Source organism: Muscardinus avellanarius, assembly GCF_963383645.1.
Source record: "Muscardinus avellanarius genome assembly, chromosome: 13".
Classification (NCBI taxonomy): Eukaryota; Metazoa; Chordata; class Mammalia; order Rodentia; family Gliridae; genus Muscardinus; species Muscardinus avellanarius.
Genome location: NC_137799.1, coordinates 94,060,452 through 94,073,828, shown reverse-complemented (window position 1 = coordinate 94,073,828; position 13,377 = coordinate 94,060,452). Strand labels below are relative to the sequence as shown.

At 58.3% G+C, this 13,377-nt stretch overlaps 1 protein-coding gene across 1 annotated transcript in view; it reads right to left on the bottom strand.

Moving 5' to 3' along the window:
• WNK2 (WNK lysine deficient protein kinase 2) overlaps nt 1-13,153 on the bottom strand; it is a gene marked incomplete at both ends in the record, with an annotated part of 105,894 nt that extends 92,741 nt beyond the window's left edge. The window contains one exon of the mRNA XM_080709037.1: nt 12,599-13,153. Coding sequence (XP_080565163.1) covers nt 12,599-13,153 — 555 coding nt within the window. The remainder of the gene's footprint in view (nt 1-12,598) is intronic.
• Nucleotides 13,154-13,377: the final 224 nt, after the last annotated feature.

Genomic DNA, 13,377 nt, shown 5'->3' with positions numbered 1-13,377 from the left:
AGCTGGCTCACTGGTTCATCCACCATGAACAGGGGCACAAAGACCTGGGGAGGGCAGATGGGGCTCGAGACGGGTGGGGTCCCGAGACCAAGACAACGGGCCCCGCTGCAGCGGCCCATTCACTGCAATGGTGCCAAGAGGCCTCGTGGGAAGCTTTTGTTTTGATGCCAGGGATTGGACCCAAGGGCACTCTACCGCCAAGCCCTTTTTATTTTGAAACAGAATCTTGGGATCTTGCTAAGTGGCTGAGGCTGTCCTCACACTTGCAATCCTCCTCTCTCAGCCTCCCAAGCACTGGGATTACAGGCGTGTACCACAGCACGCGGCTGAGAGTATCTTTACCGACAGCAACTCTCCACAGACACGCTCCTCCTCAGGGTCCAGCGAGGCCCCACAGGACACATGCGCACTGAAGGAAAGGTGGGGGAGACCCAGTGCCTCCCCCCGCCCCGAGCTTCACAGCATGGGCGGTTTAAAGCACATGCCTGTCTGGTCTGCTCTCCTCTGACCTCTCTAGTGACCACCCCTTCTTTCTACAGCCACCCTTGAACGCTTAGCACACAACAGCACAGGGGAGAGAGAAGCCATAGGTTGTGCCTCCCGCCACTGTTTGGCTACACGGCTTTGGACATGAGCCACCCCTCTGGGTCTCTTTTCTCCTTTCTGAAAACAGTCTTGAGGTCCATGGGCTCATCCATGGGTGTCAGCACCCAGATTCTCCATCAAACTGGAGCTCCCTCCCTGCCCCTGCCCTGGCTGACACCTCAGCCTCCCAGAGGTCTGGCCCTGGGCCTCCCTGCCTCCTGGAGCCGGGGCTGCACCCACGGGACTCAGAACCTAGCTTCCCCTCCGTGGCCTGAGCCTTCGCCTCGCTATGAGCACGCCCCATGCTCCTGTCTGGACCACGCTCCTGCCCGCCACATGGCCAAACCTCGGCCCGGCGCACGCCAGGCCCATTTCACGACAGCACCAACACCACTGGACACAGAGGCCCCAGAAACCCCAAGGGGGCCTTGACCCAAGGCCTCCTTGCTGTGGCCAGGGGGCTCCTCCACTCTGCCAGGCTCCCAAAGCAGGGGCAAGCTGGCGTCTCTGCAGAGAATCCAGAGAGCCGGGCCAGTGCCCCCAAACCAGCCTCCCCCCGAAGCCAGCAGCTTTAAAAAGGTAGATTTTTAAAAGCTGTGATACCTCATAACCATAGCTGGGTTTGTTGTTGCTTTGTTTTGGTAATGTTAGGGATGGAACCCAGGGGCATTCTACCTCTGAGCTACACCCCCAGCCCTATTTTATTTATTTATTTATTTATTTATTTTGGAAACAGAATCTTGCTAAGTTGTTGAGAGCCTCGCTAAGTTGCTGAGACTGGCCGTGAACCTGCGATCCTCCCATCTCAACTATACCCCAGCTCTCTTTATCTTACATATATATTTTTTTATTTGTTTGTTTGTTTGTTTGTTTTGCAGTACTGGGAATGGAACCCAGGGGCATTCTGCCTCCAAGCTATACCCCCAGCCCTATTTTTTATTCTTTATTTTGAAATAGGGTCTCTCACTGAGTTGTGGAGGGCCTCGCTAAGTAGCTGAGGCTGTCTGCAAATCACAATCCTTCCTGTTTCAGCCTCCCAAATGCTGGCATTACAAGTGTGAGCCACCATGCCTGGCCTATTTTTTATTTTATTTTATTTTTTTGTTTTTGTTTTGTTTTGTTTTTTTGGTGGTACTGGGGTTCCTGGAAGCCCTTCTACCTTTGGGCTATACTCCCAGACCTATTTTTACATTTTTATTTGGAAACAGGGTCTCCTAAGCCAGCGTGCGTGGCTGGCTTCGAACCTGCGTGATCCTCCTGTCTCTGCCTCCCAAGCGCAGGGATTACAAGCGTGCGCCACCACGCCCGGCCCTTATTTTTTATTTTAAAACAAGGCCTCACTAAGTTGCTGAGGCAGGACTTGAACCTGCGATCTTCCTGTCTCAGCCTCCCAAGTCCCAGGATTACAGCTGTGCCACCAAGCCCGACTGCAACTGTGTTTCTAGAAGTTATACATACGTGAGGACAGGAACTAGAAGGTGATAATGCAAAAATAAAAGCAATCACAATCACTCGGATTATAGGCGGTACTTTCTCATTTCTGCAAATTTCTTTGGTGTGGCCGTACTCTTTATTTATTTATTTTAGTCCAGCAGTTGAAGGGAAGCTCTAGGTTAGGGGAGGGTTGACCAGATCGTAGGGCTCCCCACAGTCCCACACCCCCGCCCCCTGCTGTTAACGGCTTGCCTGCAGAGGCGCATTTATTACAACCAACGCCAGGTAGATAACAGTTATTATTTGCTGAAGTCCATAGTTTACATTAGGATTACTCTTGCTGTTATATACCTACAAATGAAAATGGCACACAGTCTCAAGTAAAGCACCAAACAGGATACTCGCCCTGCCTTTACGAGCCGGGGTCCTCCCTTCCTCCCTCTGTCCTCCCTTCCCCAAGGCAGCCGCGGCTCTTCCTCTCCCTCCGTGATTCTGCCGATTATAGAATGTCGCCTGGTTGAACCTTACCGTAGGGGCCTTTTCAGACTGGCCCCTTTCATCTGCATTATGATTCCTCCGCCCTTCTGTTTGAGATCGCCTCTCTTTTTTAGCGCTGTCTGGATGGGTTTCTCTTCTGAAGGACATCTTGGTTGCTTCCAAGTTTTGACAATTATGAATAAAGCCGCTATAAACATCCATGTGTAGGTTTTTTATGTGAACATATTTTCAATGTTTCTTGTTGGGGTAAATATCAAGGAGGGAGATTGCTGGACTGTTTGGTAAAAAAAAAAAAAAAAAAAAAAAACTCATTTTTTTGGTGCTGGGTTGAACCCAGGGGTGTTCTACCACTGAGCTCTGCCCCCAATCCTTTTTAGTTTGAAACAGGGTTTTGTGATATTGCTGGAGGTCTTGGTAAATTGCTGAGGCTGGCCTTGAACCTCTGATCCTCCTGTCTCCACCTCCCAAATAGCAGAATTACAGGTAAGTGCCACCACATCCAGCTAGATATATTAAAATGCATATCAGCTGGGCACAGTACACACGCCTGTAATCTCAGTACTTGAAAGGCTAAGAAAGGAAGATGGCAGGTTCAAAACCAGCCTCAGCAACTCAGTGAGTCTGGTGTCAACTAGGTGAAACCCTGTTTCCAGATGAAAAATAAAATAGGGTTGAGAGTGTAACTCAGATGTAGAATGCCCCTGGGCTCAATCCCTCGCACACGCACACCCACACACACACAGTATGTGAATTACATCTCGATATGGACGTGGGGGGGTACTAGGAAGCTCTACCTCTGAGTTACACTTTCAGCTCCATTTTAATTTTTATTGTGAAATAAGGTCTTGCTAAGTTGCCAAGACTGGCCTCAAACCTGCGCTCCTCCTAGCTCAGCCTCCCAAGCACTAGGATTACAGGTGTGCACCACCATGACCAGCTTAACATTTCATTCTGTGAGAAACAGTGTATCATTCTGCATCCCCACCAGCCTTGACAAGAGCATCAGGTGCTCCACACCCTGGTGCTCCATGTCCTGGTGCTCCACATCCTGGGCTCTGTGCCCTGGTGCTCCATGTCTTGATGCTCCACCCTAGTGTTCCATGCTCTGGTGCTCCACGTCCTGGTGCTGCACCCCAGTGTTCTATGCTCTGGTGCTCCACTACAGTGCTCCACACCCTGGGGCTCCATGCTCTGATGCGTCCCTACCAGCACTGGATGCTGCCAGTGCCGTGGGCTTTGACCATCCTAACAGAAATCTAGAGGTATCTCACTGCGACATCTGATGTCCAGCATCCTTCCAGGTGCCACTGGCGATTTGGATACATCTTCGGTGAGGTGTCTTCCCATCTTTGGCTTACTTTTCGCTATTTGGTTGTTTCTTAGTGTGGAGTTTCAAGAGTCCCTCGTGTGTTTTGGAAAGGAGTCTTTTCTCAGGCATGTCTTCTGAAACACTTTCTCCCAGGCTGTGGCCTGCTTCGCATTCCCCTAGCAGTGTCTTTCATAGACAGGTTTGTCGTCTTATTGAGGTCCAGCTTATCAGTGATTTCTTTTATGAATAATTGTGCCTTTGGCGCTGTAGCTAACAGGCCAAACCCAAGGTCTGCTAGGGCTTCTCCCATCCTATCCTCCAGCAGTTTTGTGGCTTTACCTTTTGCACTGAGGTCTGCGACCCATTTCAAATTAACTTGTGAAGGGTGGAGGTATGTGTCTAGACCCCCACCCCACGTGCCAGGGACTGAGTCCGGGGCCTCGTGCACACTAGGCAAGTGCTCTACCGCCTGCCACACACCAACCCTGCTCCGGTGTCCGCATGTGGTGTCCAGTTCTTTCAGCACCGTTTGTTGAAAAGACTGTCCTGGCGCCACTGAAATATCTTTGCTCCTTTATTACACATCAGTTGACTGCATGTGTCTATTTCTGGTCTCTCTATTCTGTGCTATTCATCTATCTGTCTGCTCTTCCGCCAGCACCACACTGTCTCAATTACTCTTATTCTTTTTCCCAAAAAAGCCTTAATATATATTTAATTAAAACTAACTTAAATTAGAGGTAGTGACCAAATACTCCAGGAAATCCTTAGAATTCAGCCCTCCAGAAACCACTGGATTTGAAACAGGCACACCTGCAATGGTGTCAGGGGGTCAACCTCAGCACCTCCCCGCTTAGGGCTTCTCCACCCAGGCAGGAGCCCAGCTGTCAGTGGTCACAGGCAGATCCTAACCTGCTTTGCAAAAATCCCAGCTGCTGCCATTCACACCCCTTCCCTTATCTGCAGCTGAAGCGATAAGAAGACAGCACCCAGGTCGGGAGGCTCTGCTGCCAAGAGGGAGGTGCAGCCAGGGCCAGCGCAGGGGCTCCTGGGAGCTCCGCAGCCAGCCCTGCAGGTCCAACCTGCTCTTGGTTTCCCTTGGGCACCACTTAGGAGTGCTTACGCTGCAGGAGGGGAGAGGAGAGCGATACGCAGGCCACCATGTCTCCAGCGGAAGGCTTTTCTTAACAGTCCTCACAGCCGTAGAGCTGGCCAGCACCCCCACCCTGCACTCACAGGTAAACAAAGACTGGCACCTCGCCGGGCGTGCTGTGCACACCGCAATCCTAGGGAGGATCGCAGGCTCAAGGCCAGACTCAGCAACTTAGCAAGACCCTGCTTCAAAATTTAAAAATAGCCGGGCGTGGTGGTGCACACTTGTAATCCCAGCATTCCGGAGGCGGAGACGGGAGGATCACGGAGGGACGCCCTCAGCTACTTGGTGAGGCACTTCGCAACTCAGTGAGACCCCCGTTTCAAAAATAAAGAATAAAAATAGGGCTGGGGGTGTAGCTCAGAAGTACAATGTCCCTGGGTTCCATCCCCAGTACCGCAGAAAATTAGTAAATAAATAATAAAAATAAAAAGGGTTGGAGGTGCAGCTTAGAGGTAGAATGTCCCTGGGTTCCATCCCCAATTAAAAAAAAAAAAGCACACACCTCCCCAAGGCTGCCACTGGGAATGCAGGAGGCCCCGAGGCCCGTGCTGTGTGTGCAGGGCCCAGGTGGTCAGGAGTTTTGGGGGGGGGGGGCGCTGCCTGGCTGCAAGGCTCCCAGGCCCCCTTCTAGCACCGCAGGCAGACACCAGTGTCCTGCCACCACCATGGAACCAAAGCGGACCGCAAAGCAGACCCAGACCTCCTCCATCAAGTCAGTAAGTAACCTGTACGAGACAGTATGGTGCTGGTGGAAGCCAGCGCTGTGACCCTGGGGACCTCAGCTCCGGCCTGGCTGCAAGAGACACCCACGGGGGCAGAAGTGTCCAAGTGCTTTGAAAGGCGATTGACAGACTGAGGACAAGCCCAGAGGGCCAGCCCTGCCCAGACTCTGTGCTCACTGCGGCCAGCAGGGCGCAGGGGGTGAGGACAGAGATGACTTCAGAGGAGGGCACAGTCCCTGTGGGCAGCCCGTTGCCCCACTTTGACTTAGCACCTAAAACGGGCTGTTTCCCCACCTGTATGGGTCCTCTTTGAAGCAGTGTGGCCCCATAGGGCGCCCTCCTGCACCCAGGCACTCCCTCTGGGCAGGTCCTCCCTCCTGCCCGGACCTCCTCTTGCTCCCAGGCTGCCCACGCAGACTCCCAGGAGCAGGCTCTGCCAGCGAGGCCCTGCCCCACAAGGACCACGGCTCCCTACAGGATGGCCAGCTTTAGTCCACATCTGTCGCCCCGCCTCCGGACTTCTCTGGTTTGCATCCAACCTGTAGCACACCCCAGACCCCCCACGTAGAGTCTGTCTGGCCTTCCTGGCCCTGCCCCTCCCTCCCCACCCTCCGGCTGTCCCCACAGCAGCCACGGAGCCCTGCCACAACCTGCCCGCTTGCGCCCGCCTCTGCTCAGACGCTCAGGTCCTGCCACGTGCGGCCCCCCTGTGAGGCCGGCACCCCAGCGCCCCTCCCCACCGGGCTCCTCTGCCTCCTGCGCCAGCAGCTCACCCTCCCCCTGCAGGGAGGCTCCGGCCACCCTGGCGTCCCAGGGACCCCTGACATGCTCTCCTCCTCTGTCTCCTGGGATCAGGGCCTGTTCCCTGGGGCACCCCAGGCCTGGAGCTAGAGGCAGGCTCCATAAATACCCACTGAGTCAGTAAGCACACCATCCTGCCCCGCCTGGCCACTGAACTTTCCAGAACAAGGCTCCCTCTCCTTCCTTTTTTGTACTGGGTATTGAACCCAAGGGCGTTCTACCTCTGACCTTCACCCCCACCCTATATTATATTATTTTATTTTATTTTATTTTATTTTTGTGGTATTGGGATTGAACTCGGAGACATTCCTCCTCTGAGCTTCACCCTCACCTCTCCCTGTATTTTTGCTTCTGAAATAAGATATTACCAGGTTACCGAGAGTCTTCCTACTTACTGAGGCTGTCCTCAAAATCGATGATCCTTCTGTCTCAGCCTCCTCCCAAGTACTAGAATTATAAGCACGAGTCACCAGGCCCGGCCCTATTTTATTTATTTTATTTTGATACTGGGGATAGAACCCAGAGGCCTTCTACCTCTAGGCTACACTCCCAGACCTATTTTTTTTATATTTTATTTGGAAATGGGGTCTCACTAAGTTGCTGAGAGCCTCACTAAGTAGCTGAGGCTGGCTTCGAACCTGAGCAATCCTCCTGTCTCAGCCTCCCAAGCGCGGGGATTACAAGCGTGCGCCACCACGCTGGCTCTTTTTTTTTTTTTGAAACAGGGTCTGAGCTACTGAGTCTGGCCTCGGACCCGTGATCCTCTTGCCTGCGTCCCCCAAGTACTGGGACGACAGGCATGTGCGGCCACGCCTGGCTTCCCTCCCTCCCCTCGACACTCTCGTCTGGCCGGCAGTTCATCCTCAAAGCCTGGCCCACCTAGAGTAACAAACCTGGGGTCAAGAGCCTCAGGGACTGCCCACCCTTCGATTGACCACACAACGATGCCTCAGCCACGCCTGGCCCAGTGCTCCTGGCCTCGGCCTCACGCGCCTGGCATGTCCCCAGCCGCGGGTCCCCGTCTCTGGCCCATCCGGCCTTCCTGTGACCATGTCCAGGCCGCCTGGTCTCAGGCTATCCCCTGGCCCTCTTGCCCAGGCGTCCTGTAAGTAAAATCAAGGACATGGCTCCTCAGCTGCCCTGGCCACATCTGGGGACAGACAGGCCGTGGTCACGGAACATTCCGGCCAGTGCTGCAGGAGGCCTGTCCAGCTGTCCTCCCAGGTCACAGGCCTGAGACAACACCAGCCTGGGACGGCAGGCCAAAATGCGGCACGAGCCGCGTGGCCCTCCCATGTGAGGCAGGGCTGGCCTCATGGACACCCCGCGGCCACCTGCCGGGGGCAGGGGCTTCCAACAGGGACAGAGCCCGGCCTCCCTGTGCATCCAGGAGGGAGGTGCAGCTCGGGCTGCTGGCCATCCTCGCTGGCCAGCTTGGGCACACACAGCCCTGCACCTGGCGGAAGAGCCAACTCCTCGGCCCGGAGAGCGGCCAGTGCCAACCTTCCTCGCCAAACCCAAAACGCGCAGAGCAGAAGCCTCTTCCCCAGAACACGGGCTCCGGCCGCCGTGCGGTGGCTTCAAATTACAGCACCCGGCAGTACTTAGTGCTTAGATACTTTTGTGTGTGTGTGTGTGGTACTGAGGGTGGAACCTTCAAGCTACACCCCCAGCACTATTTTTTATTCTTTATTTTGAAGCAGGGTCTCACTGAGTTGCAAGGGGCCTCACTAAATAGACGAGGCTGGCTGTGAACGGTGATCCTTCTGTCTCAGCCTCCCAAATGCCAGGATTACAAGCGTGCGCCACCACACCTAGCTACGAGGTTTTTTTTTTGTTTTGTTTTTTTTAAGGGAGGTGACTGCAGCCAAATCGTGCTGAGCCTTCTCAGAGCGTCCTGTCCCTGGGAGGGAGTGCCATCACCTCCCCCTCCCGTCCCCACAGCGGCAGGAGCAGGGCTGAAAGCAGGCCAGCAGCAGCCGGGCCTCCTGAACAAGGCCGGCAGTGCTACAGTGCTACTCGCAGGCCCAGAGGCCCAGGACTCTGCTGCCTCCCTGCGAGGGCCATGGAGCCACAGAGCCCGGCTGCCTGGGAAGGGTTGTGGGGCGCAGGGCCGTCCTCTGAGGCCACACAGGACAGCCTGCTTCTCCGCACCACAGAGGGGCTGAGGTATGGGGCTGGGGCGTGCGCTGGGAACACGAGGCTGTTTGAGATGGCCTTCGCCACCCCTCAGCCCTTGGGACCAGGTGCCCGGGGCAGGGGTGGGATGAGAAGCCCCCCACCCCCACCTCCTACAGTGGCAAATGCTCTGAGCTGAGCGAGGGTCAGGGACCACACGGCTCTAGAGGCAGATGGACTGCGTGCCCACACAGGGCCCCAGCGGCCATCTGGCAGACATAGGTCCCAGCCCTACAATGGGAGCACAAAGCAGAGTTCTGTGGGAGGCAGGGATGCGGGAGGAGGGGGCTTAGACCTGTGTACCGGGATGCTGAGGAAAGGGGCTAGTACCAACACCTCCCCAGTGCCAGGAGACACGACCGGAGCAGAGAGGACCAGGAAAGGCCGCGGCCACTGCCCACAGACTCCCAGACAACGGCTCTGGCTGGCTGATTTCTCGGGGACCCCAGTCCAGCAAGTGGAAAAGGAGGCTCTGAGCCACATGGGGGGCCGATCGGCTACCTAGAGAGCCAGGAGGGGCGAGGAAGACCAGGAAGTGTAACAGCACACAGGAGGGCAGTGACGGGAAGCGGGAGCCTGGCCACTCGCCCACTGCCCTGTGGCCCCCCGCACCAGCCCCGCGCTGTCCTCAAGCCAGACCATATCCCAACCGCTCCACCCCCCACTGCAAGCAGGGCAGGGGAGCACCCGGAATCCCACTACTTGGGAGGCTGAAACAGGAGGATCACAGGTCACTTAGTGAGACCCTCAGAAACTTAGGAAGACCCCATTCAAACATAAAAAAAATATAGAAAGGCGGGGGACATAGCTTGGAGGCAGAATGCTCTGGGTTCAATCCCTAGTACCACAAAAAATAAGTAAATAAATATAAATAAATAAAAATAAAAGTGGAGGAGGTGGGCAGGGCAAGGCCCAGGCAGGGCCCAGTCTATCCTCAGAGGAGCTAGGCTTGCTGTGTAAGGCAGGCAGTCACGCCCAGAGCCAACAGGGAGCCCCAGAGGCCCCCAGGTGGGAGGAAGGACAGGGTACGGGATTCCGAGTGCTTTAACTTCAATTCACTACCGCTGTCAAGTGTTCTGGCGTGAGGACTAAAAGTTCATTCAGAAGATAACTGGTGAGCCGGGCGTGGTGGCGCACACTTGTAATCCCAGCATTTGGGAGGCTGAGACCTGGAGGATCGCGGTTCGCGGACAGCCTCAGCTACTTAGTGAGGCCCTCTGCAACTCAGTGAGACCCGGTTTCAAAATAAAGAATATAAAATAGGGCAGGGGGTGTAGCTCAGAGGTCAAATGCCCCTGAGTTCCATCCCCAGACCCGCAAAAGAAAAAAAAAAGAAGATAACTGGCAGCAAGGTAAGACTCTTCGGGGGCGTCCTCCCAGGGAAAAGCCAGTTCAGGTGTCAGTTCTGGACCCTGGAGAATTCGAAGGTGGGACGCCCAGCTGCCCTAGGGTGCAGGTAAGCACGCGCTGCCCTCCTTTCAACACAAGTCACTGAAGGAAATCAGATGGCCCTGAGCCACAGTTACTAGGCCTACCGCCGGCACCTGTCACCCTGTCACCCCTTGGCAGAGAACCATCTCCAGGGGGCCACGGGGCCTGAAGCCCCCAGCCCCCAGGGCGGGAATAGGGCGCAGCTGCCCGCCGGGCATCTGGGTAAACAGAGGAGGCCATCGCTGCAAAGCATTCTGGGTGTCGGAATTCCGCGAAGCTCCCCGACTAAAAACAGCAGCCTGGCGGCCCCTCCCTCTGCCACACAGGGTCCCCAGGAGCTCCCTGCCCAATGCCCAGAAATATTCCCACTGTGCACAAAGAAGACCCCCACCCCAGGCACGAAGCCAACACACCTGGCCAAGGGTGCCCATCTGACCCCTCCACCACCCAGGAGTCTCTCTGCATCATGGAAGCTGATGAGGCCCGGCCCTGCACCCCACCTGGACGGCCACTCCCTTAGGGACCCCACGTCCCCTCCCAGGCCCTGATCCAGACCCAGGGAGGTCTATTGTAGGGTCCCTGCAGCCCGCACCACCCAGGTGCCCCTTGGGGGGGTTCCTTCACACAAAACTGGCCCGGGCACCACCCCACGCCAGGCATGCCCCTGCCACCTCCTCTTAGTGCATCAGGAGGGTCCCCACTAGATTCCCAATAGAGGGGCATCTCTTCAGCCGGCCCAGAATGATTGTCATGTGAAACCCTTCAGACCAGCTTGGGCAGGGGAAGGACCCAGCCGAGGGCGCCATTCACAGTATCTCTTGTTGGGGGAGGCATGGGGAACATTTCCCTGCCAGAATCTAGCCCGACCCTCTCACTCCCCGCTAGAGCCCCAGAACGGAGGCCAGCCCTGCCCACCACAGCAGCCCCACAGCAAAAGACTGCTTTCCCTAAAGGAAAGGAGCGCTAACAACTCCCAGAGTCCTGTGCAGCCGCCACGCCCCCCAGACCCAGAGGCTCCAGACGCTGAGGTCTCAGTCACCTGGGTCTGCGGCAGCCCTCCTCCTGGACCCCCCTGCCACAGTGCCACTTCGAGGCCACAGCACCAGCGTGGGCTCAGAGAGCCATGCGGGTCCTCTGGCAAGAGCGCCCGCCACTCTCCAGAACCGAGAACCACCTTCCCTGCCAGGGCCCTCTCTCCCACCCGCCGGCTCAGGTCCACAGCCCCTGCCCCACCCACCTGCCCATTCTAGGCCTGGAACCTGTGGGCAGGAGGGAGGGAGGGAGGGGCGCTCCTCGTGGGGCACCTCTGCCCCTCCTGAAGGACCCCAGAGGACTTGCCCAGCCCCATGAAGCCACATCTCCGCGGCAGAGGCAAGGACGGGGGAAAGCGAGATATCTGGAGCTCTTTGTCTTCACAGAAGGACTGATGACACCAAATAAGCCCAGCCTGCGCACACGCAGGTCGCCCCGCGGGGGCTGGAGGACGCAGCAACCGAATCCCATGGCTGGGCCAAAAGCACAGGCATCCTGCGGAGTGGCCTGCGGCCCTGGCACCCAGCTTGCCCCAGCTCGCCCAGCCTGCGTCAGCCCTGGAAGGCCGGCTAACTTTACAGGCCAGCGGGGTAGGTTTACACCTCCAGCCAGCACTCTCTGCCAGACAGCTGCCCCTCCCGACCAGGGGGGGGCCTGTGAACACCCCCTGCGACAGGAGCTGCCTCCTCTCCCGAGGCTGGCCGCCCGGACGACTAGCGTTGCCGTTTATATAATCCCCCAGGGCCAAGGCTGATACAGCTAGTGCAGGCGGAGGGCAAGGTTATGAAAAATGCAAGCCCAGAACCTCCGCATCTAGAGAGACGGAAAGGAAAAACCCACCGGCACTGCGCACCACTTGGTTTTAAGACTCCTCTCGTCCCATTTACCAACAAACTGGGCCCTGGGCAGGCTGGCTATTCACCAGGCAACGGGCCTGTCCAGAGGGCCCGAGGTCCCCCGCACCAGCCCTGGGTTACAGACGCCTGGGTCAGAGGACGCCCCTGTAACACCTGCAGGCCGCCACACCTGCACCCTGCAGGACACAGGGAGGTGCTAATTTAAGGGCCGCTGGGAGCTTCCAAACTACCCCAGAGAGCCTGCACAAGGCGGCCACCTGCACAGCCCGGGGTCCCCTGGACCCGTAAGGTGGGTTAGGAGAACTCAGCAAGGAACGGAGTCCCGACAGACCACTAGGCTCCAGAGCCCCTCCCCAGCAGCCGCGTGCGCGCGCGCGCACACACACACACACACACACACACACCCCTAGGGTATTTAGTAGGAACCATCACAGCCGCCCTCACCTGCGCAGACACAGAATGGCGCCCAGTCCATACACCTGGCCCGCCGGGCGCCGCCCACCCGCACGGCAGGAGGGACCCACCGGGCAGCGCCCCGGCCCGCGCAAGGACGCGCCCAAGGACGCGGCCGGAGCCCACCTGCGGGCCGGCTCACCTGCAGCTCGCACCAGGCCACCTCCACCCAGGTCTCGGTGTCCAGCCCTTTGTAGACCGTCTTGAAGGAGCCGCGGCCCAGCTCGATGTCGAACTTGAGGAAGCGGCCGTCCAGGGAGGTGGCCACGGCCTTGAGGTCGTCCTCGTCGTCGTCCTCCCCCTCCGGCGCATCCCGGCGCGCGCGCCCCGGCTCGGGCTGGGCCCCGGGGTCCGCGGCGTCCGCGGGGCCGGCGGCCGCGGGCTCCTGCGCCGGGGGGGCGCCGCCGTCGGGGGCGGCGGGGCGGGGGCCGGGCGCGGGCGCGGCGGGGGCGGCGGGCCGGGCGATCAGGCGGCGCGTCTTGCAGAGCAGCAGCACCCGGCGCTGCAGGGGCTGCGGGGGCTGCGCGCCCGGCGCGTCCGCCGCCTCCAGGCCGGGCGGCTCCTCCTGGTCCGACTCCACCACGCTGCGCCGCAGGAAGCGCTGGGGCCCCGGCCGCGCCGCCCGCGCCCGCGGCTCCGCCATGCCCGCCTCCATCAGCGCGCCGGGGGCGTCTCCGCGGCCGCCATCGCCGTCCATCTCTGCGGGCCAAGGACACACGGGCCGCGTCAGCCCGGCCCGCACCTGCCCCGCCGCCGGGCCGCAGGCTCGGCCCGCCCGGGGGGGCGGCCGGGCTGTCACCGCGCCCGGGAGAGGGCCCGCGGGGGGGGCGCCGCCGGGAGCGAGGCCGCCGGGAGGGGGGCTGGGGGCTGGCGCTGCCCCGGGCAGGGCCACAAAGGACGCGGGCCGGGGCGCGGGGGGCG